We start from the raw sequence: 26,580 nt of genomic DNA, 5'->3' as shown, positions 1-26,580 counted from the left end.
CAGCTCTGGCAAGTTGTTCAGTTCTTCTGACCTTGGACACATAAAACAGAGCAATTGTGCTTTGTAAGGAGAAACTCAGGGGAAACCTAGTCCTTACCAAGGGTTTACTTTCATCCTTTCAAGGTATGGTTAAGAGACAAACTGAAGCACGTAACAGTACTAAGCATATTTATCCTCCCACATCTCTACAGGTCAGGAAATCCCACACCCCCAGTTTCTATGGCCTACCTACCATCACTGAATTGCTTCACAGCTTCAAAGAGTAGATCCAAGAACATCCGTATCTCTTCTGGCAGTGAGCCGGCCAGAAATCGCAGAACAATTGACATGCGAGTGCTCGCTGAAGACTTGCCCTGTGTTTTGCTCCCTGTTTTGTTTCTCATTCTGCCATAGAGAATTCTTCAAGAACCAAAAAGATGTTGCATTAGCTTTCAGCAAGCCATCTGTTTTCCAGCATCTTATTCTGCAGGAGAAACTCCATTTAAAAATATTCTTTAGTGAAAGCTCTCCCTTCAGGGTCTCCACTGAATTACTTAGTGAAAGATCAGCTTAGTGAAAGATCAGCTTCTGCTACTACAATGGAAGCCCTGCTGGAAACTTCAGGTATAAAACTGGTTACCTGAAGGACAATTCACATCACTGCAAATAGCTGGCAATACTCAGTGAACTGAAACATCCTCACAGTTCTCTGTAATCCGTAGTAGAAACAACATGTACCAAATTGCTGTTTTTAAAGAAAACACTATTTGCATAACACATTACATAAATGTGTTAATAAGGAAACCATACAGAATATCACAAACTAAGTCATCAAACTCTACCATTAACCATGGGTTTATCTCAATTGTTTAAAACGAAAAGCAGCATTACATCTCAGCTCATGGTACTCTGCTGTGAAGCTTTTGAACTCACACTTCAGAACATACCTCATAAGAACAGGGATGAGATCTGGTCGATGCTCTCCTTTTACTACTGTGGTCTCCTCAGAAATACTGAAATGGACTATCTCTTCTTTAAAGCTCTTGTCCTCCAGTAGCCTTTGCAGGTTCTCCCTGAGAGTAATATTATTTGAGGGCAGGTAGGGTTATAAAAATAGACAGATAGACACACAGATGCATCTATATTTAATTACCTACCTATCTATCCTTGCTGTATACAAAATATTAAAGTACTATTTTCTCACCCTCCTAAAAAAAATTTTTTTAAGAACCAGAAAGTTCAAGCTAATTATGTAGACAAGTCAGTCCTGGGCATATTCCAAACTGATTATTTTGCCACGAACTACAGTTTTGTGCTTTCACTTTCTTTGGGTGGTTATAAACCATCAGTACAAAAGACATCTTTGAAAATGATGGAACTACTAACACTACTGACACTATTCTGGGACAGAATGGAAGTGTTGCTATTTTTCTCTAAACAAAAAAGAGACACTGATCAACCTCAAGACCTTATTTCCTGCCTTAGTTACGAAACATACAGCTGGCTAAAATGATACTTTACATATTTGTCTTCAACAAATACAGGACCCCAAATACAACTGACCCTGAAGCAAGCTTCTGATGTGACAGCAGGCTCATTCACCGATGCTAAAATAGTATAAAAGCTTTTACCTGTATGGTAGTAGATGAGGATGTTTGTATGTCATTATACAGTCAAGAGCTATTCTCTGAACATTCTGGTCTTGATGAGACAGTAACTGCAAATAACAAAAGAAAGAAAGAGAGTCCCTATTTAGGAGGCAGAAATGCTTACTGAAAATAGTGAAACAACCCAAAGGCTACAAGCTCAAGCACGATTTGGACTAATTTATTCAAATGGAAACAGAATGTATGTGTTGCCAGTATAAAGCCAAGACGTACATGCACAACTGCCACTCATAAAAAGTGGGCATGGTTGCTGATAGTTCATATATACTTCTCCTTCCTATCTACATAGGATAGTCATAATATTTGTTTTTATATAGTTTTTTTTTTGGACCACTATCAGTTTGCATTTATCATCAAAACCAGTTACCAGCTGTGTATCTAAGAAGACTGGATTAAAAAGCAGGCTACCCAAGCCATTCCAAGGTATCTGTATTTTTTTCCTGTGACTTGGTATGCAAAGTCTCACTGAGATTTGTCCTCTCTTGAAGATGATTCTTCATAACCTAGGCACTAAACAACACACAGCACCAAGACTGAGTTAAAGAAGTGTTTGCACAATGCACTCAGGCACATGGTTTGATTCTTGGGGTGTCCTGTGAAGGACCAGGAATTGGACTCGATGATCCTGATGGGTCCATTCCGACTCAGCATATTCTGTGATTCTAAGATTCATTAGGACAGGGAAAAGAATTTAAGAAATACAGATCATTTCCCCAAGCAGCATCTTTATCAGTTCTTCAGTCTCCTACCAAACAGCACAGGCAAGTGCCATCTAAGGTCATTTTGCCATGATGTCCCTATGCTAGATGGACACACCAGCCATGACAATGCATATACTAAGACACAGAAATGCAAACAGTAAGTGACGAAGTAATCTTTCTTCTTGTGCCAGCCTGTTCTTCCAACAGTGATTTGACCTTTACATGACTGTCCAATATTTTGCTAAGAACATGGGGAAGCAAACACATGGATCAACTCTTTTACTAAGCAATACTTTGAGACAGACTGAAACAGAGTGTCTATTAGGGGATGTCTACTAGAGATTCTCAAATTCAGGGACTAAGGAATGGAGCTTTCAACATCCACAGCCTCAGAAAACACAAACTGGGAACAGTGAGAGCAAACTCCAATGACCTGAAAAAATCCACCAACTGGGAATCAACACAACCCTATAAAATTAAAAAAATTAAAAAACAAAACAGTTTTAAGGATTGTAAGATAAAGACTTAGAATCTCTCTTCAAAGTCATACTTTTGACAATTCCTTCAGGGAAATCCATCAAAAAAGAATCAAGCAAATTGAATATTCTTCAAGAAGAAATTCCTTTTTCTTTTTTGATGCTTGATGATCTCTTGTACATACTGACCATACTCTTAGTACACAAAACACTATAGGACAAAGACAAATCTCCTTGGATCTTTCCCAAGCTCTGGGTTCTAAATCCTCTTCCAGATCCTGCAGGAAGTGGAACAGATTTCCTCTACAGCCACTCCTCCACCTTGCCAAAGACTACTACTTGTCTGCTGTCAGATCTGTTTGCATGTGCCACTCCTGGCAAACTAAGCCAGGTATCTTAAGTAGGTCTTTGCTAAAGGGGCTCATTTCAAGTGAAGTCTGTTAGAAAGTCCTCTCAAGGACTGCTCCTTTCTCAGCTATCACAGCTGAGTTCAGAAAATGACAGGTTTCTGCAGTATCAGACACTGCATTCAAATATGAAAGAGTTTATTTATTAGTAGCAATTCTAAAAGTAAGCAAATAGCCTTACCTGGGTATACAAGGCGTTCAACTTAGGCTCCAGATACAATGCACGAGGATTTGAGAATTTTGAGAAAACTTGTAAGTGGGCTATTAGTTGCCTGTAAAATAAAACAATTATTTTTTAAAACAAACAGGGAACTTTTAATTAAAATTCATTAGCAAGAAAGAAAACAAAGAACAACACAAGAAGATCCCAAGTCTTCAGCACTATTTCAGACACAGCAAGAGGTGTCCTGTTCCCTCTCCTAAACAGCTCCTTCCAGCTGTCACTGCACTGCACAGAGAAGGCCTTTTCTTCAGTATCCCTGAGTAGGCTCAGTTTTTTTCATGAGAAAGGAGTACAGTCAAGATGCTGTTTACTTCTCTCTGCCAGCTCAGCCTGGAACACCAAAATTCTGTATTTATCTCTCTGTTTATTCACTTGTCCATAAATGGTGCCCATGTTGCTCCTACCAGTGTGAAGGGCTGTATTCAGCCACAGACTGTACTGGACTTAACACGAGGCTGCAAGGACAGATGGGAGTCAGTTCCTCTAGAAGTGGCAGTGTCACCTCACATCTGCCCCACCTGCTCTTCGTGGGAAGGGACACAGAAGACCAGGATAAGGAAGGCAGAGATCTCCTCTACCATGTGTGCTGTGGAACTGGTAGATGCTGTCCTCATTCAGCTGTTCCCCCTGCTAATTTACACTGAACTCTTGAGCTGGGCCATCCTCCTCCGTGGCTGGGCACAGTCAAGGGACGAGTACAATGCCTTCCAAGAACCCCACAGGGAGCTCAGGGCAGGTGCATGTCCTCCCTGCCTCAGAGCCAGGCCTCCTGGGACACAGGTGCAGCCCCACGAGGGAGTCCTCCCTGGCACAGGCCTGACTCAGGGAAGGGAGGTCACTCCACAACTCATTAACACGCCCCTGGGTAAATCTTTTATGTCTTTGTTACGGCTACCAGGAGCTAATGTTTCCACTTCACTGCATGGATGTTTTGAGATGGAGGTTGGGAAAAATACAAAATATCTTGGACTGTCACTGTATTTTAATTGCTGATAATTTGCACATACAAGCCAGAATCTGGGAAAAAAATGAAAAACCCGTAGGACACCTGGGATGAAATGACACTTCAGGTCACATATCAAATACTTGTCTTGTTCCAACATACAAGGTGACACTTTGAAGTTCTCTGTCATTACAAGGGCCATACTTTGCAAAAGTGTCAGAATAGAAATCTTTGTGATGTATTTGTAAGGGATATTTGACAGAGGTCATCACTGGGGAGAATTCATACAGAGAGCCACTTTCTCCATGTATTCAGTACTGCAACAATGACATTACAGCAACATGCAGCTTCAATCTACTAAATAAAAACCTTGGTCCCTAAGAAGATAAGATTTTTAAACGGACAGGAAATGGCAGAATCCCAATATTAGAATACCCAAACAAATAGTCTCATTTTTTGAAGTGTTTGGCAATGCCCACAGTTTTCAAAAACTAACAGACATACACAGAGAAGCCAGGGAATTCAGGTACAAGAGTCTCTGAAAACTTCAGAATGGCTCCACAATACTACACATTTTTTGCTTCAACTAAACACACCACAGACTGGTCAGCAGGTAATGAGATGTTGATAAAACCTAGGTAGTGTATTTGGATTTTTAGTACTGTGCAGGCAGAATTTCTGACTTGTAATCCACTGAGAAATGATGAAGCTCAAGCAAAAGAAGAAAAAATAATATATAAAAAACACAGCTTGTATATCAAAGTGAGCTGCTGAATCTGCCCTTTCATGAAAGCACAAGCAAAAGGGAAAACTAAAAATACTTACTTAGCAGCAGCTCTTCTTGTTTTCTTTTTTGGTAGTCCTACACTAATTGGTTCCCCTTCTTCCTTTTCTTCTTCCTCCTCCTCCTCTTCCTCCATAGCAACATCATTCACCTCTTCAGCAGGCATTTGTTTTGCTGCTATGGTACCACTAGTTTTCTTTCTGAGATCCTGAGATGGAGCCACTAAGGAATCTGCTGGGTAGTACTCATTTCTGTGTTTAAAAAAAGAAGGAAGGAATTAAGAAAATTAAGAATTTTTCAAGGTTCCAGGGCAACAACAACAACAACTAAAAACCTCACCATTCTTATTATAACATCTACCCCATGTCCATCATACTGTGTGATATGTGCACACATACATGAGCACACCACTGCTCTCTCCCCAGGGGCAGGAATTTGAATCAGCCTCTGCCAAAATCAGTATTTTCCCTTCCTTGGGGGAAAACACTTTGGTATTCTGTGATTCCAAATTAAAGCATATTTTCATTAAGGAAAAGAGGAACTTTATTTCCACTGAAATCACTCTGTAACTGAGTAATGAGGCTGTGACAATGGCAAGTCAATGAACAAGAGACTGAGCAGCAGAGACCTACTGTAAATTTCATTTCAGCCTGCTTAGTTTTTAACACAATCCACATTCCAATTAAAAGGTTATCTTAACTGGAAACAGACATGTCAGCAGCCAATGCATTCAAGAAATAAAGTCAGTAATGGGATAGCCAATCTTAAAGCTCAGCAACACATTGAAAGCTGTGTCCTCTCAACTGAAAAGTAAATCTTATTTACCGAATGAATCTCAAAAGAAGTGGGGAAAGTTCCCTTGACCGAGGCTCCACTCTGTCTGGAAACTTATCCAGTGCTTTCCACAGTAGGAAACGGTAATTTGTGTGGTCCAGCCGTTCACTGCAATCTGTTCTACTCCTCAGCTGCTCCAGAAAGACAGTCCCCACTTGTCCTTCTGGTATCTTCTCACTTTCTGTTTCAGCAATGCTCTCCTCCTGTTCATCTAGTTCATTTTGTAGCTCCATTTCTACAGAAGAGAGAAGAAAATCTTTTCAGGTTACTTCATTATTACCAGTAGCAAGGAATCCATCCCCCATTACAAAAGTAATACATTTGGTGACATGCACGTGTTTAGACACAGCTGTATTTAACACTGACCTGAAAGACACACATTGCTTAGAAAGCATTCTAGGATGCCTTGCAACCCTGGCACTTGTCAATTGGGCTCAGTTCCCTTGAATACCAGGGAAGTTCCCAAACGGCTGCACACTCCTGACTCTATCTTGAAATATTAGGTTCCATACGCCCGTAGGTAAACCTCAAGAGCACAGACAACAAGGACTGTCTGCAGAGATTCCACTGAATCCATGGAGTAGGAAGATGGTCTGCACCATTATACAGGTTTTGTCACTGTTCCCAACCAGTCTGAGCAGTGCCAGCCTTAAGCGAAGATGAAACTGCTGCATGGCTTCCCACAACCTGCAACTCCCTCCTGTAATGCAGCTGGCCTCTTCCATCTGGTGTTTAGGACAGGAGACACAGCTTCCTCCCAAGCCTCTCCACTCCTGCCCTGAACACGACAGTAGTACTGGTTCTGAATTCCCCCATCACACACAAATTTGGGGCACATGAGAAACAGTCACATAATTTACTATTAGCTGAGTTACTATGATAACCATGCTCAGGAGAGGTGACTTACCAGCATAGGTAGCAGCCCTCTCCAAATGTTCATACAGGACCTTCCAGAACTGTTTATTCTCCATTTCCTTTGCATGAGAACTAACAAAGCATAATACAGCATGAAATTAAAAGGAAGATAAGAAAAGGCAAGCGTCACTCAGCTAGTTAACAACTAACACAATCAAAGGCTTTGATCACTGCTTTCATGTGGCTGTCCGGAGGCAGGACATCTGCACAATGCAGCTGTAGCACTTCCTTGCCTTTTCTCACAGATCCCAAATGTCAACTGTTATTAAAATAATCTGGTTGTATCCCAAGACTTCAAATGGACTCAAATTGAGTAAAAATGTTCTCAAGCTTTCTACCGATTTCTGTACAGCAAATCACATAGAATCAAAGGCAGAATTACCATGGACATATCTTTTGAAGAGCTGGTTTAATTTTTTTTTAATTAATTCACTGCTTGGAAGAGGAAAATCCCATCCTTTTTAATTGTACAACAGAGGGGAAAAAAAAAGACGATGAAGTCATGCTGAAAGAAGTCACTTATTTTTAGTAGGATTTAGAGGTTTTTTAAGTAAGGACAGAAAAGTTGCAGATGGAAAGACTGAGAGAAAGTTCTTGTTCCTTTAACCATTTGTAAAACAAATCAAATCCTGCTACCTCTGACTAAAAGCTCTGATGCAATTTGACTGTATTTGTTGCAAGTTCCCTTTAAAGTAAGAAAAATCAGGAACTAAGTTAAAGAGTTGAGATTTGAGAGTTAAAATTAATTTGAGAAAATTTCACCCACATTCTCATGCACAAATCTCTCCAAATTGGACATTTTTTACCTCAGCTTTTGTGCACAGAGGAATGAGAGGAATGTCCCGTGAGACAACCACAGATTGCAGCATCAAACTGCATATACTCACGTTATGAGTTCAATTACAGGATCCCAGAGAGGGCTGAAGTTAACATAAAGCATTCCCAGTAAATACCGAAGAGGCACCTAGAATGACATACAACACCATCTTGTTGAGATGCAAACAACAGTAGTTAGAGACCAACCAAGCTCCTCTAACCTTTCTTCCTCACAAAGAGGAAACTTTGATCAAAGAAGTTCTCTGGAGTGCTACAAGTGATGAAGGAAGTCACACACATCATCATTCCTTGTCTCATAGCTTCATGAGGAAATCCAAAACCCGTTTACTGTAAGCTGCACTGAGATCTCATAACTATACCAAAATAATGTGAACATGGAAAAACCAGTTCAGCACAGATGATTTGGACTGTCTTTCTCTCCAACTTCAGTGCTGCCACAGCAGCATTAGGGACCTCAAAAAGAAGAAAGTTTGCCCACAGAAGTATTCACTGCACTAGGCCTAAAAGCATGTCCTCTGGATGCCTCCTTGCTGAGGTACATGGAGAAGGGATGACCTACAATCCTTCCTCATGGAGCTGAGGCCCTCTTTAGATCAGCAACAGAGGAGATTCAACAGGTCACAGGCATGAAAGATTTTTGTGCTGAAGCAAGACCCAGAAGTGAGGTCACCAATGGCCAGCAGCAGTCCTACCAATGTTCAACCACACTGAGGACATGGCAAGGTCATGATTTTAAATTTGCTCACAACTCTGGAATCATTTGCCTGGAATGCATCTCCCTGGAATCATTTGCCATCTTTTCCATGACATCAAACCCAAATTAATCTGACTGTGGGCCATTTATCTAGATAACACTGTTGTTCTACTCAACACAGTACTCCTGAGGACAATGGGAGCTCTGATCCCTACTAAAAATTAAGTTTTCTAAAACCTAATCTGGGGATTAACTGATTTTTTGATGCACTCTCATTAAAAACTCTGCAATCCATGTGATGGAATAAGAACGTTCTCTTGGAATAAAGGAACATGACAACTGCTTTTTGACAATAAATCCTTACCTCCTGCAAAGATCCACTTGGTATTGCAGGCTGCACTATGTCACATCTTAGTTTCCTCAAATGGAGAAGTTTCTCTCTGTAATCATTCACTGTTGCTGGCACAAGTTCTGCTTGGAGCAATATGGCAAATACTGGCTGGAATTCCCCTGTGCCATCACCCTGAACAAGCAAGTGACATGAATTCTGTCAGAGTACCTTTATCTCATTGAAAAGTACTTCAACAAAAGTATACAGACTCATGGCCATTCTGGACTAAAGAACAAAGTCAAGGGACTTGCTCTGGTTTCCATCATTTAGGCACACATCTGAAAAGGAGGCAGGGGGACAAAGAAATAAAAGCAGAATGTGAAAGCACAAAAGCAGAGGACTACCTCTACCAGATGCATTTTGTTTCTGCAAAGTGAAAAACTGTTCACATAGAACATGAAACACAGATAGCTTTTTGAAACATTAAATGAAAACTTTTGGCCCTACCTCAATCTGTGTAGAAGGTGGATTATCAAAATGGTTTAGAATTCGAACAGTCAACAGCCGGACCTATTCCAAGCAGAAATGTATGTCAGAAGCATGCAGGCAATACATACTGACACGCATACACCTACAGAGAGGTTAATGTCTGCTACAGGAGACTGATTTCACCAGGTTCATCTTAGAGCTGAGAAACAGAGGAACTCCCGCAGTCTAGAAGGCAATTAGAAGTGAATGCATTATGCTCCTGCCCTGATTTACCTCTAGGGAAGAGGCAAGGCTGACAGGGCTAACAGTTAATCTCTGTTAACTCATGCCCCAGTGACACAGGTCTAAGCAGACACTATGGAAATAATAGCTTAACACAGTCTCATGCTTCTCCTTTCAGACTTTATCATTTAACTATGTTTACTTACATTTTATTGTTAAAATACAAATTACTTTGCATGTGCACAAAAGAGCAGATTACCTTGGAAACACCAGTGGAAATATTAGGATGCAACTTCTCAAACAAGTCCATTAGGTTCCCTTGGGAAAGGTGTTCCTGGCAGCCACACAATGCCAGCCTCGTGTAATAGAGATCAGCCAACAGCAGCGCAGAGGGGTCTGAAGGGAAAGTGCTAAAACAATGGATTATTTTATTAGCATACAGAAAGCACTGCAACAAGACTGGTATTTGAAAATAAGGCAGTAGTGATAACTACAACATTAAGGGAAAATTCCACTATTTCAGACTCTGCTTGCACCAGCAGACCAGTGAAGTCAGACTTCACCAGCACAATGGCTTGCAGCTGCAAAACCCATGACAGCCTAAGAGGCATGAGATTCCTCCTTTGTATTAATCAGGCTTGTCAAACTGGGACTTGCATGCTGGACCCACATACACACAGCTGCAGAAAATAAACCTGTATAGGTCACACAAGGGCTTCTGCTACTGCCCAGGTGTTCAGTCACTGATCAACTTCAACAGAAAAGAAATAACCCAGGCTTAGGTGAGATCCCAGGAATCCTGCCTGTTCACAGAGAAACCTCCTTCTGCTACCTTACATCCCTTGCTCTGAGCAGGTTTCACATCCCCAGCCCAGAGCTGGCAGGAAAGCATTAGGCTAAAGCTCACTGCCAATAATTCCTGCCTGATCTGGGCAAGCTGTTTTATCTCCATCATGCCTCAGACACGGTCACCATAACTTCCTAAATGAACAGGGTATTTTGAAGCTCAAGCCACCAAAGACTTGGAGTTGCTGGAGAGAGATTAATGGTCTTCCTAAATCCCTCCAGACAGCCAGTTTTCTGTGCTAATTATAAGTAAAATTGAGTCAAAATAAATAAAATGGAGTATACAAAATCTCCTCCCATTGTGAAGCAAGCACAAACATGGATAGGTAAGGACATAGTCAAATCCCAACACCACCAGCAAACTCAGGCTTTTGAGATAGCTCAGAAAGTGCTGTTCCTGTCTCTTTTATCATAATGTAATGCAGAATTACTAAGCATAGCATTCCAAAGTAAAACTAGAACCAGTGTAGCACTGCAATGCAAAACTAGAACCACCTTATTTGACACACTACCCTGCAGCTGTCTAAGAAAGCATCAGTTTGCAGAGAAAATGTCATTGAACAGGAACTACATCTACCTGGTTCTCCTAACACAGTGTCTACAACTTTGTTCCATTCCATAACCACAATACTGAAGCAATGCATCAGCATAACAGAATGGGCAGCACACAAGCATTTAACCAGCTCCTACATAAAGGCAAAGTCATCTCTTTGCTCTACCGAGGAAAACCATAAAGCACCACAGAACAGGCACAGTTTACTTACGTCACCAAGCTCTTGACACGCTCCACAGGTAACAAATGGAGTACTTCAGCAGACTCCACCAAACTAAGTAGAGTACTTACAGCTTGGCAGGCCACAAACAGGCTTCCTGGAGCAGAGAAAGAACAAGAACATCTTGTAAATTTACTCAGCTCTCAGTGACTTGTGCTTGTATGGCGCTTGCCCATCCTGAAAAGGCTGGAGTCAGACAAATAAGGCAGCATATGGATCCCAGAACTAGCATGTGCACTTCTTAACCATACCACATAATCATAACACATAAAAGAAATGCTTCTCTAGCTATCAAAGTAAGTGCCTCCTCCAGCAAGCCAGCATTGAAAGCTGTGACAGCTCCCAGTCTGCATGTTTCCATCACATCCACATGTGCAGAAAGCAGGGATCTGGAGCTAAGCACTGTGGCAGGAGTCTCAGACGGCACTCTGCTAAAAGGAAGAAATGCTGCCAAATTGGTATGAATGTAGCAAAACCAAAGCAAAAATACATATTGATGCTACCACCACACAGATGCCTATAAGCTCTGGAACTTCGGCAATGCACTACCGTGTAAGATCTTCAAAGATGTCCCACATACTTAAAGACTGAGTATTTATTAGTGAATGGCAGGTGGGTTTGCTGAATGCTGCCTCCTTCCTAAACCTCTCAGACTCCTTTAGTGATGGTTTCCCAGAAGCACAGGATAGCCAAAGCCCTGCCAGGCAAGAAAGGGCAATTCCTTTCCTTTCACACTGCTAGGTTAGCAAAGAGGTTGCTTTAAAAAAAAAAAAATTCCCTTCCTTCATCTCTTCCCAGGCAGAAAAAATACTGTTCCTAAACCAGGCAAATTAAAGAAAGTTTTTAAAAGATGTAACTGTCTTACATGCTGCCAATGGAAAAGAAGGAGAGGTGAGCATTCATTTCCTATTCATTCTTCTGAAAACACTCCTCTATTCTAAGTTGCTTAATTCCCCAGGTGTGTGCCAGATCCTGCTAAGCATTAACCTTTATAAGGAGCTCCTCAAAGAGAGAAGAAACATCAGGTAATGACATCTCAAGTGTAAGGACAGTTCCCAAACTGCAATCTGCATGCCCTTTGGTAGCAGTGTGCCCATGCTGAACAAAGATAGCAGCTTCCACCTCACTAGAGACACACCTGTGTGATTAATAAGGGGAGCACTTCCACACTGGCCCTGAAGAGCTGCCAGTGATAACTTGCTGTTGCTCTGTACCAGTCTTCAAGCCAGTTGCTTTGCACTCCACAGCAACAAGAACACCAAAAGCACCCAGTTCTGGAACTTGCACTTTGCCTCAGGGCTCAGAGGCCAGGCAGGTCAAATGGAGCACAGGACTGGGAGCCTTGCACAGGCAGTGAGAGAAGACTGAAGCCCTAGCAGAAGGTGAAGGAATTGCAGAAATCATGGTGGTGGAAAGAATGCCAGAGGATAAAAAAAAGCATCCAGGAACCCTAGTCTGGGAGAAGGTTGAAGAAAACCAAGCAAAGAAGTGTAAGATGGGACAACAGGAGACATGAGTACAGGACTGAGGCTGCATTTGTTTTCTTTTCCCTTATTGACAAAGGAAGAAACAGCAATGTGCCTCTGGCATGCACACAGAGCTTGTGCAGAGCTGCTACTACTGCCAGCTGAGACCCAAGAAAAGAAATTTTAGATATTCCTTTTTTAGGCTAAGTACATTGCCAATAAAACAATAATGACAGCATACAAAACCTGCAAATATGATAAAATAAAGACCTAAATCAAAAAGGGCCATGCTTGACAAAGCTTCTCTAAAGAAGAAAAAGCAACAGAGCTGATTGGCAAATACATTTAGGAATATTAACAAAGGTATTATAAATGGAAAATGACAAACAACCCTTACAAACAAAGGAATAACGAACACTCAACCTGGGGCATTCCATAACTTGTTTATAGTTTGTTACAGGTCCAGATACTTTCCACCCCTCTGAGTAACAACTGCCCTGCTCTGTGCAAGCTCAGTTAATTTTTTTTTTACTGGACAGAGAGGGAAGACAACCAGGAAAAGATGAGAAAAAAGATGCAGCATTTTAGAATCAGTGGTGTCATTTGGGTCAGAGATGGTGTGCTGGTTTTGGTTGGGATAGAGGCAATTTTCTTAATAGTAGCTAGTAAGGAGCTCTGTTTTGGATTTGTGCTGGAAACTGTTGATAACAGAAGGATGCTTCTGTTACTGCTGAACAGCACTCACACAGCACCAAGGCCTTTCCTGCTCCTTTCCTGCTTCTCACCCTACTCCACCAGTGGGGAGGCTGGGGGTACACGAGGTCTTGGGAGGGGTGTTGTCATTTAACCCCAGACAGCCACCAAACCCCCTGCAGTCACTTGCTCACTCCCCCACCAGCAGGATCAGGGAGGGAATCAGAAGGGTAAAAGCTAGAAAACTTGTGGGTTGAGAGAAAGCAAAAAAGCCACGCACACAAGCAAAACAGAACAAGGACCTGCTTCCCATGGGCAGGCAGGTGTTCATAAATCTCCAGGAAAGCAGGGCCCCATCACATGTAGTGGTGACTTGGGAAGACAAATGCCATCACTTCAAACATCCCCTCCCTTACCCCTTCTTCCCCACACTTTATACTGAGCATGGTGTGATATGGTCTGGAATATCCCTTTGGTCAGTTGGGGTCTCCTGTCCTGACTGTGCCTCCTCCCAGCCTGCCATGCACCCTTAGCCTCCTTGCCAGCGTGGCAGCATGAAAAGCAGAAAAGGCCTTGGCTCTGTGTGAGCACTGCTCAGCAGTAACAAAAACATCACTGTATTATCAACCCTGTGTTCAGCACAAACCCAGAACACAGCCCCATACCAGCCACTGTGATGAAAACTAACTCTACCCTAGCCAAAACCAGGGGAACACAGCTGGGACAGCTGACCAAAGAGATATCCCCTGTCATATGGCACCATGCTCAGCACGTAACACGTGGGGAAGAAGAAGGCATGGCATTTGTCTGCCCAGGTAACTGTTATGAGTGATGGAGCCCTGCTTTCCTGGGGATAGCTGAACATGTGCCTGCCCTTGGGAAGTGGCAAATTAATTCCTTGCTTTGCTTCACTGCATGCGTGACTTTTGCTTTACCTGTTAACCTGTCTTTACCTCAGCCCATGAGCTTTCTCACTTTTACCCTTCTGATGCTCTCCCCTCATCCCTGCTGAGTAAGCAAGCAGCTGTGCAGGGCTTAGTTGCTGGCTGAGGTTAAGATACAACAGTCCTTTCTGGCACCCAGCACATGGCTTCCAAGGTTAGAGATAATGACAGATTTGATTGCAATGTGCTAGATTGAGCCCAGATTGATAGCAGTTACTGCTGTTTAGCTATTAATTGGCAAGTTTCTGTGCTTGCCATAGGGCTTGCTTGTCTTACTGCATATTAGCAGCCACTGATCATTAGTGACTGCTCTTTGCTTTCACAGCTGTAGTGCTGTACTGCTTATTACCCTTCTCTGCTGTATCTGGGAACATTTTGATAACAGCCATGGCAATGCACCCAGGTGGGCAGGTGACCAGGGCAGTGCTGCTGTTTTTGTTCTGCAGTACCACACAGGCTGTAACTCCACTGTGAACTTGAGTCAATTGGACTGTGACCTGTGGACGAATCCACACAGAAGGACACCCCAGAGCATCTGTGGCCATGGTTAAGTCCATGTCAAAGCAGGTCTATCTGAAAGCATCTGTGGCTTTAGTTATGTCTATGCTGCAGCAGGTGTACCTCTGAAGGAACTGCGACCCAAGTCCATGCTGCAGAAGGTACACCTTCAAGCCTCATTGGCTGTGGATTAGATTATGCTGGAGCCCCTCAAAGTGTGTGGCCACAGATAAGCCCATGGCAGAGGCTCTGAGGGAATGCAGCCATGGTAAGGCCACATTTGGAGTGGCTATATCTCTGAAGGCATAGTGACTCATGGGTAAGGCTGTCCTGGAACAGGTGCACCCCAAAGCACCTGTGGTGATGGGTAAGTCTACACCACAGTGGGTATACCCCAAGAGAAACTGAGACTCATAGGTAAGATTCCACTTGGAGCAACTACTCCCCTAACGAGGATGCAGTCTGTGGATAAATCCAAACCCAAGCAAGGGGAGGAGTTTATTGCAATTTTAAGCCCTGTGGCCTGGCCCAAAAGGACTGGGGTGGAGACTACAATGCATATAACTTTAAATTGTAACTTGTGGTTTAAGTTGCATGTTGTAGGAATTACTGTAGCAGGAATGATCCAAACCAGTGGAGGACAAGCTTTAAAAGAAGCAGTACGAGTACAGCAGTGAACCAACATGAGCTGACTTTGGTGGCAAACAATTCCACACAAGACACCACCGCTCCTGTCCTGAGTGACCACTATAACAGATGGAGCCCAAATTCATGGACTAAATGAACTCAGTGGATATTTTGTGAACATTTTACAGGGGTGGTCCACAGACCAAGCGAATGATTATCAAAGGATGGGAGGGGAAGGGGTGGATAATGAGATTGTATTGGATAGTGTGGTACCCAAGCACGACATAAATGGTATTGAATAACAGGCAGAGAATGTGCTGGTCTTGGCTGGAATAGAGCTGATTTTCTGAATAGAGGCTCTGGCTTGGATTTGTGCTGAAAATGGTGTTGACAACAGAGGGATGTTTTTGTTATCAGTATGCAGCACTCACAAAGCATCAAGGCCTTTTCTGCTTTTCACACCAGCCCACCAGTGAGCGGGCTGGGGGTGCACAAGGGGATGGGAGGGAACACATCCAGGACAGCTGACCCCAACTGACCAAAGGGATATTCCAGACCATACGGTCATGCTCCGCAGATAAAGTGGGGAACATTCACAGTGATGGTGTTTGTCTTCCCAAGTAGCCATTACAAATGGCAGAGCCCTGCTCTCCTGGAGATTTCCCGCCCACCCATTGGAAGTGGTAAATGAATTCCTCATTTTTCTTTGCTTCTATGTGTGGCTTTTGCTTTACCTATTAAGCTCCCCTCATCTCAGTCCACAAACTTTCTCACTTTTACTATTCCAATTCTCTGCCCTATCCCACTGGGCAAGTATGAGCAGGTGAGCAGCTGCGTGGGGCTTAGTTGCCAGCTGGGGTTAAACCACAAGTCTTTTTTGGCACCCAACACAGAGCTCAAAGGGTTCAAGATAATGACATTTGACTGGAGTGTGCTGGATTGAGTTTATAGTTGTTATCGATGTGTAGCTATTAACTGACAGATGGCAACATCCTAAACTTTGCACTATAGATTTGAATTGGAACTTGTGAGTCAATAGTCTCTCCTTCACTTGACAGCTTCAGCCTGGATTTGGTTTAGATAGATTTCCTTCCTCTTTTTTTCTCACTTTCTTCTTTTCCTTCCCAATTACCTCTGTCTTCCACTATGCAGGACATCTGTCACCCCATCATTATTATGAACAGCAAATGCAGAATTGTTTCCCAAGGTTGTTTCCTCCCAAGCTTTGCTCTTCTTAGTCAAGCTGGTAAATAATTTTGGATACAATGCTACCAGTATTCATTTTCATGCTCTGTGTAATCAGAAAAACTGCTTTTATTTTTTTATATATCAACAAAAAGCAAATAAACAGGAAGTAACTGTAACTGACCTTTGCAGAGGCTTCCTTTGTCAATGGCTGTGAAGAGAGAGTCTATAAAACTTGTCACACGAGGCAGAATGTGGTCTTTGTTCATTGGTCTATCCAAAATAAATGCGAAGACTTATTTTTGTTACACTGACACCTACATATGAAAGCTTTCTATCGCATTTATCTCTATTAAATTACAGGTAGCTCATTCCAAGTTTGAAACCAGCACCGAAATGTTTTTGCTATTTCTGAGTCACAATTTAAGTTGTAGCATTCACTGCATCTTCTCTCCAACTAGTCCTTCAATAATTACTGAAAAAACACTGTTGAGAGAGAACAGTGCTTAAAACACACAAACTGAAATGAGGCAAGAACATCTCTATATACTGAAGTGCCAAATTTAGTGAGTAGGCAATCAAGAAACTGATACTCTCTTCCTGTCTTTACTGTTGACTCATGGTATTTCCATGCAGCACTTGTTTTTGACTCCTAACCCCAGATTCCTGCGCCTAGCCACAAGCAATTATTGTCCTTTCCTTAGTAAAGTGATTTCCTACAGAAAGAGAACTAGTAGGCAGTAAGAAAGTAGACAATATTATAGAAACACATGACAATAGTACCTTAGAATATCCCTTACCTAATATGTGGCAGTACAACCAAGGCAACCCAAGACTGTGAAAGGTCAGTGATGTCTTCCTTCTCTGGTAAATGAATTAAAGACAGTACATGATCCAACACCGGTACTTCTGCCTTTTCTCCTCGTCTTTTACTTGTTTGTTGCCTTGTATTAGAGCTAAAAATAAAACCAAACATTTTAGTAATCCACCACTGCATATCAGAGATTGTTCCTTTTGCTCCTATGATACTCAAAATTACGTTGTCTACTTCTAGCAAAAAGGACTTGCACAACACAAGGGATTTTTTCCTTCTCTATGTCCTCTACAGCACAAAATATCACCTAGTCATGCTGAAGAGTACAAAGCACGGACCACGAGAAATGTCAGGTCTTTATTTCAAGTCCAAATAATATTTCTAAAAGAAAAGACAATAGTTCTCAGTTGGACACCCTTACAACTTCCTACAGAGTCTAGGAACACCGGAGAGTCATCTCTATGACTGCTGTTATTAATCATGATAATGTTGACATAGATGGATGACAGAAAACAGTCAGTGAGGTAAAAGTTTTGGGACTTAAATGGACTCACAAGGTGAGCCCAAATCAACAAGCCTATTTGCAGGCAGAAGGGGCTGACACCATACTGGAACATATGAACAGGAGTCCTTCACACTCCATGTGCAGCAACCCTTCCATTCCACCCAGTGCTTGCAAGAGCACAGTCAGAAGACTGCATGGGCTTCACCCTTCAAGAAATACAGAAGATAATAGAAAGCCAACAGTAAGAACCATTAGAGGCTTAAAAAAAAAAAAAAGGAGATAAACCTCAAAGAATTAGGATTGTTGGTGCAGAGAAAGAAGATCTCAGACACATCTGATGAGGAAAGCCTGCTATTTGCAAAAGCTTGATGCAAAGAGTAAGAAATATTCTGCTCTTTATGTTTCCAGCAGATAAGATAAGCAGCAAGGGATTTAAACTGTCATAAAGAAGGTTTAAGTTATACACTGAGGACTGGGGAAAAAATCCCTAACAACCCAACAAAAAAGCCAAAAAGCCCAAATAAATCAAAAACCACCTGTTAACCATAAAGATATCAAAGCACTGGCAGAGACTGCCAGAGGCAGCTCAGAAATCTCCAAAACTGGACTATTTAGTAACTAGATAGGAGACGGGATATGCAACTCTTGATATGTCTCCTGGCCGTAACTTACACCACTGACATTGCAAGAGCACAAGAAAGTCCAACTAGGACCAAGGTCCTTGCAGCTGTGTACTCCAAACCACAGAAAAAACAGAGAGACCAAGAAACAAAGAAAACAAGGGAAGAAAACCAAATTTAATCACTGACTCAATCTTCTGTTCCTCAGCGCTTTTATTCTTATTAAATAAAAATGGGAAAAACCCACACAGAGTAGACTGCTTTAAGGAAAGATAAAACCTTACACAAAAGGCAATACAAAGTCAGAAGTTTTGAATTAGCTGAGTTAGAATTACTAGAAAAATCACTATCATTAGATTAGCAATGGTCATCCTGTGCTTCAGTGGTTACCCCTAATTTTTCCAAAGAGGCTCGGGGGAAAGCAACCACTCCATTGCAACCAAGCTAGTTTTGCAACTAAAAGCAGTCAAACTGTGCCAGCACAGTGCTGCTTCTGGGTTAATTATATGTCCTTTGGTATCCAGCTGTGCTCTATGGCAAGACTGTAGTACTGCTGCCAAGAAAGCTCCTGGACAAGACATATGCATATGGAAAAAAGCTGGGGCACAGGCAGGAGGTCAGTAACGATGAGAACCTGAACTGCTGCACTCACTACAAAGATTAACTGCCAAGGGATGCAGTTTGCATGATGGTGCAACAGATCCTCATCGTACACACACCACAACACACAAAGGTGATCAGTGATCACCTTTCCGCAGCAGCATTTCTTCTCATATAATTTCAGAAAGGAAAATTATATCCTGCTATATCACTTGGTTTACATTGCTGCCATTTACACAACTCCAGCAAATACTGGAGGGCAACTTTTATGTGCTCTGCCCTGCCTTCAGGCCTAGAGCCACACAGACACATCTAGTATTTGCTAAACTTGAGAAGTCTCACCTGACAGATGCTTCACTGAAAACAAGAGGATACTTTTCAAATGCCATTGAACCAATGGTAGGAGGCTCTGCTTTCACCAAAATGAGTTTAGCCAGAATTGCCACAGCTTCGTCCTTTGTGATGGCATCTGTGCCAGAGAAGCAATGTTCAATGTATTCTAGAAAGCATGGGAGAAAATGCTGAAGAGACAAAAAAACCCCATGTAAGTCAAAGATTGGCAAGCCTCTTTAATCATCATCAAATCCACAAAAAACCCCACGACACCAACCACAGAGAAATCCAAATGCTCACAAATAAGCCAGCAAAGCATTGGACTTATCAATTCTGGTGGCCCTAGACAGCAGCACAGAGACATTTTCTTATCCCAGCAGGGACAGTAATTCACCGCAAAAACTCATTTTGCACCAAATCCAGTCTTATCAGGACATTCCAGATCCTTGACTTGGCTTTCACCTCCCACTCCATTTAATTAATTTGATTCCTCACGTATCACCAGTTATAGGGCTTATTCTTCATTTCCACTTAGTTTCTCCAGAACTCCTTCTATTCCTCCCATCCATAACACACTCACCCTCTTAATTCCCCACAGACAAGCTTCTTTTTGTGAACAGATACCTATCACCTTCTCCAAATCTGAGAACATTTACAGAACACTAACTCAAGTAACCACTTTCCTTCTTATCAGATCATGCCAGAAGTTTAAATAAACATATGTCAATACACAACAATCCTTCAGCATACAAGGCACGTAAATATACTGTGGATTCTCCAGTTGTTCCCTTTGGCAACAAAAATAAACATAAAGCACAAACACTTTAACCTACCCTCTCAAATTGCTTCATTGTGAACATTGCTTCAGAGAAGTCCAAAAGAAAATGCCGTTCAAACCCACTTGCAAATACCTGCAAGATGCAAGTGAAAAGTTGACAGGAACAAGAGACATTTCATAGTCACCTCTTTACTACTCATGGGACATTTTTTCTGGTATACAAATTAAGCATGCTTTGAACTCTGAGACAGCCAGCCTGGCTCACTTGCTAATCCCAGCACACAGAGCAGCAGCATTTCCAAGTGACAATTCAGGTACAAAAATGCCCAGTCCTTTTTAAGAAACCCTACTGACACAACCCTTTTTTTCAAAAAAGGATCCTACTGCCTCTGTGCAAAGACAACTGAGCTATCTCTTCAGTGTGATGTGGAAAATATAAGTCGAAAGTTCTACGACTGCAGCACAGACACACCAACTGTCGGGAAAAAGTTGAGGCTCAAAATATATTTCAACTTGGCATTTTTTCTGTGTAGCAGGTTGCAAAAAGTTTACTACCTCACAGGCAGAGCCAATCTCTGTGCTTTTGAAGGACCCAAAATAGGAAGAGTCCTTTGAGATACCCAGGATCCGTGCTCCTCAATGTCAAGATAAAATACACGCCCAGATCTCTCTTTCCCAGACCCTTCAGAACACCAGGACAGCTTTAAGCCTCCTCCAGTTTAACGGAAGCTCACACAAATATCCTCAAATGTTTGAAGAAGTCTCCTGAGCAAAACTGGCCTCATGCCACAGGTAGAACCAATCTTACTTCAGAACAAGTCAACACTGAAGACCAAATGAAATCTGATCTTTTTTAAACAATTTCGAGTCTTGCTTTCCCATTGTAAATTGCATGGCATTTTTATTTCAAATATTTTTCACACGCACACATTACAACTATGGTCCACACTGTTAATTGCAAAACTAAAGGATCAGACTCCATAGTATAATCTCCTATTAATCTTTGCAACACTACACTTGATAGGAATGTATGCAGCTAATCCTGTCAATGCTCCAGGAGCAAAGGTAGTACTGAAATATGCTTACCCCTGTACTTTCTAAATCAAAACTGCACTTGTATGAACCTTGTTCACAAGGCTAAAGCATGCTCATTAAATGCTTGGAAACTTAATTAAAAATGTATTTTTTTTCACTAAGTTTGACTCAATGATCTGCTTTATGATCTTAGGCAGGACATACTCCTTCTCTGTTATCCTTCCTTTCTCTAGAGAGGCTGTAGGTGTTTGCATCAGTCTGGATTTCATTGCAATGATGTCTGCCATGGTGGAATTGCTATACTGACAGCCTGTGCAAGACTCTCAAGTAATCCCAAGACCTCATCACACTTTATTTAAGGCATTGGGCAGCTTCTTCACTGTGCAAAAAGGCTAAAGGGAACATTCTGGTGTATTTCCCAGCCTGAAATAGAATGTCCAGAAATCACCCTGCTCCAAGGAATTTGAAGTCTAGAATTTCTGGCATAAGCAGCAATCCTTCTTACCTTCTGAATAGCTTCCTTGGTCAAAGAATCTGGCAACAAAACATTCTCAGCCAACAGGAACGCAGAAATGGTGTTCAGCAGCATCTTGCGGCAAGATGATGAGAGATAGGGTGTTTGTAACATTTTTATTAAAACCTGAAATGAGAAAGAGAGAACTCATACTTGTCCACAAAGACAATCATTATCTGGTCTGAATGGTCTGGACAGCCCCTGCACCAGGAGGGCATGGAGTTCTAAGCTTCAGCTGACAGAAACTAATCCTAATAGTCCCACTGAAGTTTGAGGGCCCTAAATTTAGTCTAATGGGGTCAAATGTATGTGAATCTGGTAGAACTGGTCCACACAACTGATATGGTGGGGTCTCCTCCATAGCAGCAGGAACAGATTCTAGAAGCAGTTAGCCCATTTTCCCCATTGCTTATTTAAAGCTGGGCTGCACTAGCATTACAATACAGAGGTAAAATCTCACAGGATCAGACAGGTAGCAATACTCAAAATATATGCATTTGTTCACTCATCTCAAATCCTAAGTCCAGTGATGCATCAGAAATGTGTACGAATGCTTCAGCTGACCACACCTCTTCCATATTCAACTGATACTTCTCTGACACATCCAAGTGACAGTCTGACCTACCTGACAGACATCTTCAGGCAGGGAGATTTTGGATCCATTTGCATGTTCCACTAAGATCAGATAAGCTTGCAGAATCCTTTCCATCTGCTCTGAAGCCACAGAGCAGTTGACCTTAGTCATTTTCCTCTGCAAATCTAAGAGTGACTCCTGTTTAAATAAAATAGGGAAATGAAATGTTTCAGATAAATGGTTTCACTTACTGCTATTTGGAGGACATTCTGAACAATCAATCATCTCAGCTGCCCAACAAACTATTTTTAGCTTTCTCATACATATTCCACAAATTAAACCTTGCAGAAACACTGTGAAATTTCCCTTAGGTAAAAACACATCCCAGATTCCCTGGACAGAAACACAGTAACTCCTAAAATGAGGGTCTCCAGAAAGGCCAACACTTGACATAAGAAATAGGAAAGAGAAATATTGAGCTCCAGACCCACAAACATATGGAAGCACCCAGCTTTCACTGGAATGATCAGAATTTAGGTACTTTTACACTTTATGCATCATTATGCTAATGTGGATGCTGAGAGCTTACTCATTTAATGTACATTCTACATTAGTGTCTCTTTCTGTCCAGAAGGTGTAAACTCCTACCCTTCATCCAACAAATTGAACACAATTTAGACAGCTATTACAGACTACACAAATGTTTCCCTCTGACCAAGATATCCCCATGCATTCAACAGTTCCCAGGGCAAAAGAAAAAGCCTCATTAAAAATAAAAGGAAGTATGTAACAAATTTCCAAGATTTCCTAACAACTGCAGATGCTGAGTCAAAGAAACCTCAGGGATACAAACCATTCAGTGGTAAACAAATATGTAGCTAATGACAGTCAGGTAGTAACTGCATATCATATTGGGTGAGGCCAGAGGAACAGGATGGGATTTTCTAGGAAAATAGTTTGTCACAGGGAAGGAGTCTCAAGAAGGAACCAAGAGGAATTATTTACCTATGCTGGAAGGACTACCCTAAAAAAGCTCATGTGAATCATTTCCTCCAGTTTCCCATTTCATCCCTCCAAGGAGCACACCTGACACAGTCTATGCTGTCAGTTGCAAGAGGTTTCAATCCCCCTTAGCAAATCCCTCTCCCAGATGTTTTTAAACTTTTAAATATTGGTCAGGTAAGTAAAACACACTGCCAGGCTGTGTGATCACTGATTATTCTATATCACCCTGGTCTAACACAGCCCAGCCCACAGCACTCAGTTGTGCTCCTTCAAACCAGAGTGTAACTCCCAAGCAGCAACACAGGAACACCCAGACTGAAAACATTTTTATTTTCAGTACTTGGCTGAAAGGCTCCAACTTGGATTTCCAGGTTTAATCCAAGTCTTCACTTTAAAAAGATCTGTAAGGCAAAAAGCTTCCCCTTTACTGTCACGAAGTGGTTTTGAACCACCAATATGTAGTTCAGCAACATAAAAGAAGCACTACATTCCAGCAAGGGCTCTGCAATGAGTGCAAAGGCAGATTGTACAAACCATCCTTGCCCAGCCATAGGACTGAGTTCCAAGTCTCACCTACAGTAGTTGCTTTCTCACTCACAAAACAGCCACCAGGGTAACTGAACTTAGAAAAGAAGGGTGGAATTTTTCCCATGCACATGACCCTGTATTTTATGCTTCCAAAGCAGAAAAAACCCCAAAAACCCTAGTTCTGGTCCAATAAAACACAAATACTTTTCTCAGTAAGTGCAGAATTTTTTCTCAGTCGCTCATGAATAAAAAAGCAACAGTAAGAAGAAAAATAATCAGTGTACCTCCAGACACTTGAAGACAATGTCAAAATGATCTTTATGGATATGCACTGCAGCTGATCTGATCATTTGCTTGAAGGCTTCTCCAACAGCTACCCATGGTAGTTCAATTTCTTCTTCAGTAACAGGTCCCAGCTTCAACAGAACTAACTTCATAGCCTGCACAGGAAAAGAGCATATCATGTTCTTACACTTAGAAAATAAATCTAGCAATCCGAAAACTAATTACTGCAATGTATTGCTAAAATATTCCAGTGATCTCAATTCTTTCTAGAATGACTACAGGAAAAATAAAAAGGCTATCACCTAAAATCTGAAATATCAGCAAGAAGTACAATTTTAACACATAGCAATAATGCACAAGAACTATTTAAACAACCTTCCTATCTCAAAAAATAGTCTTAGAAGGCTTTCAGATCCTACCAAGTAATTAACACCATGCTTATTACCAACAATCCACTGAGGTGGATGAGAAAACACACAATGGTTTCAGTGAGCACTGCCTAAGGCCTGTTACAGCAACAGCTTAAGCAGCAATCTTGTCTTTACCGTCTCTGCACAGGAGTGGAACATGTTTCGAACACCCTTGCACATCTCAAAAAGCAGCTGTCCTACACCTTCCACCTTTTCGGGGTGCTCTCCCAGGTCACAGAGCATTAAATTGAAGAGTGCATTTTTATCAGAAACCTACAAAACATAAGGAGAAGAAAATGTTATCTTCCATTCAGAGCTGCCAGACGGATTGAGGCAACCAAATGGCTCCACAGCACCATGTTATTCTCCTAGTCCTGCCCTCCCACAACAGCTCAAACTCACTATTTCTGTGAGCACACAAGGAAATTCAAAGAAGAAATCTGACCAGCTATTCAGTCACTACAGCTCCCACAGCCCCAGGTCTGCTGAGGTCACTGCAGCTGAAATATGTGGGTTTGATTCTTCTCATGGTTTTAAACATCTGCATAAATGCACTATTAAACTGGTCACAACTGCAACACAAAAGTCACTGCCCTGATGAGAAAGAGACATGTATCAGCTGACTACAGAATCCAGTCATCCAAAACCAGAACCACACTTGAGAATACTGCAGGGACTTCTGCCCCAATATTTGAAACACCTCAGTTTCTGAGGATTTGACTTAAAGTTCAGAAATTTCCAAAAAACAACCAATCAAATGAACATGCTTTATTAAGGTCTCTCAACTTAGGACAAAAATAAGGATACTTACATGAGCTAGCCAGTCTAAGGAGTCCTGCCTTTCGTATATTTTGACTAAAGAAAAACCAACAACTACCACTCTCTTTCCTTACTCCATGAAAGACTGCCCTCTGATCTTGGTTGATCTGCCTGGGAATGTTACATACTGTGATCTTCAGGAATGCAAAAACATTGTCACAAGAATTTCAGTTCTACAAAGGCCTTAAAGTATTTGTGAAAAAGCCAGTGGGCAAATGTGCATATACAAATTCAAGCCTCCCTTCTGCAGGATCACCTTACTATTTCTAGTCATTTTAGATAAACAGAGAGTGCTAAGGCCTCTACTTGCCACTACTGACATGGAATGCATGACATTCTTAGTAAAATACTTATTAAAAATTACAGCTCAGGACATGCTGTATGCCAGTTCAGGTCTTGTTAATCCTTCTCTGGAGAAAACCTAATACTACACATTGAATTCAAAAACCACCTCAAAATGAAGATAGCACCGAAGTACAAACATCCCACTTACCTTTCTCATCAGAAAGACAAAACTTTCAGCAGCAAAATTTCTGATGTGGAGTTTGTGGTGAGCCAGCAGGGTGCTGTACAGGCTACAAAGACACAAAATAATCCATTGTCTTAGGGGCAATGCAAGAATTGCCACCAGCTGGTTAAAAAAATTGTTTCCAGTTTACATTACCACTTTTTATAAGCACTAAGAACCTGTCCTCCTAGAGAGGGCCAATACCTTCCTCATCTAGATTCCCTTCCACTCTCCCTGGATAAAGATCAAGAGTTTCGCAAAGAAGGTCAAATGACAGTGCCAGACAAATTAAGTCACAATCAGAAATACTTTTAAAATCCGTGGATCTCTAGATTCAACTGCAGCATCAAGATTTTTAAGATACATGTTTAGCAGCAATAAGTGAATCCAAAGTTGATGTATATGCCAGATTTGTATTTTAGCTGAGCCAACAGGCTCTCCTGTACACTTCAAAGTTTTGAAAGATTCAGTTTGCAAGGCTGATAAATATTTGCAGTTTGCTGGTATCAGTAACAGTGGCAGGTGGCTCATCACATGTTCATTGCAGAGGGACTGGTACCTCAGATTCTCTAAAATTGAGCAGATCATTTTTCAATATGTTAAACATCTTAGCCTGGGCTGGGGAGGAAGTTTGTAACCAGTTTTTTGCTCCATCTGTTCCAAACTGAAATTAGGAGGAAGAAACATGGAACCACTGTCTATGTCAAAAAGAAGAGCC

At 41.7% G+C, this 26,580-nt stretch overlaps 1 protein-coding gene across 1 annotated transcript in view; it reads right to left on the bottom strand.

The window, feature by feature from the left end:
- Positions 1–26,580, bottom strand: part of UTP20 (UTP20 small subunit processome component) — a 63,871-nt gene that overhangs the window by 33,951 nt on the left and 3,340 nt on the right. Inside the window, exons 6-26 of the mRNA XM_069000996.1 lie at positions 25,848–25,929; positions 24,671–24,808; positions 24,125–24,280; positions 22,359–22,505; positions 21,725–21,859; positions 20,240–20,317; positions 19,416–19,594; positions 17,335–17,490; positions 16,719–16,807; positions 11,113–11,218; positions 9,762–9,912; positions 9,299–9,361; positions 8,825–8,983; positions 7,817–7,893; positions 6,922–7,001; positions 6,006–6,249; positions 5,222–5,431; positions 3,412–3,502; positions 1,611–1,696; positions 927–1,052; positions 233–399 (exon numbers count right to left, since the gene is read on the bottom strand). Coding sequence (XP_068857097.1) covers positions 233–399; positions 927–1,052; positions 1,611–1,696; positions 3,412–3,502; positions 5,222–5,431; positions 6,006–6,249; positions 6,922–7,001; positions 7,817–7,893; positions 8,825–8,983; positions 9,299–9,361; positions 9,762–9,912; positions 11,113–11,218; positions 16,719–16,807; positions 17,335–17,490; positions 19,416–19,594; positions 20,240–20,317; positions 21,725–21,859; positions 22,359–22,505; positions 24,125–24,280; positions 24,671–24,808; positions 25,848–25,929 — 2,720 coding nt within the window. The remainder of the gene's footprint in view (positions 1–232; positions 400–926; positions 1,053–1,610; positions 1,697–3,411; positions 3,503–5,221; positions 5,432–6,005; positions 6,250–6,921; positions 7,002–7,816; positions 7,894–8,824; positions 8,984–9,298; positions 9,362–9,761; positions 9,913–11,112; positions 11,219–16,718; positions 16,808–17,334; positions 17,491–19,415; positions 19,595–20,239; positions 20,318–21,724; positions 21,860–22,358; positions 22,506–24,124; positions 24,281–24,670; positions 24,809–25,847; positions 25,930–26,580) is intronic.

The sequence above is a fragment of the Aphelocoma coerulescens genome, chromosome 1A (genome assembly GCF_041296385.1).
Source record: "Aphelocoma coerulescens isolate FSJ_1873_10779 chromosome 1A, UR_Acoe_1.0, whole genome shotgun sequence".
NCBI lineage: Eukaryota > Metazoa > Chordata > Aves > Passeriformes > Corvidae > Aphelocoma > Aphelocoma coerulescens.
The sequence above is the reverse complement of the archived record's forward strand: the minus strand, read 5'-3'. Positions and strand labels throughout refer to the sequence as shown.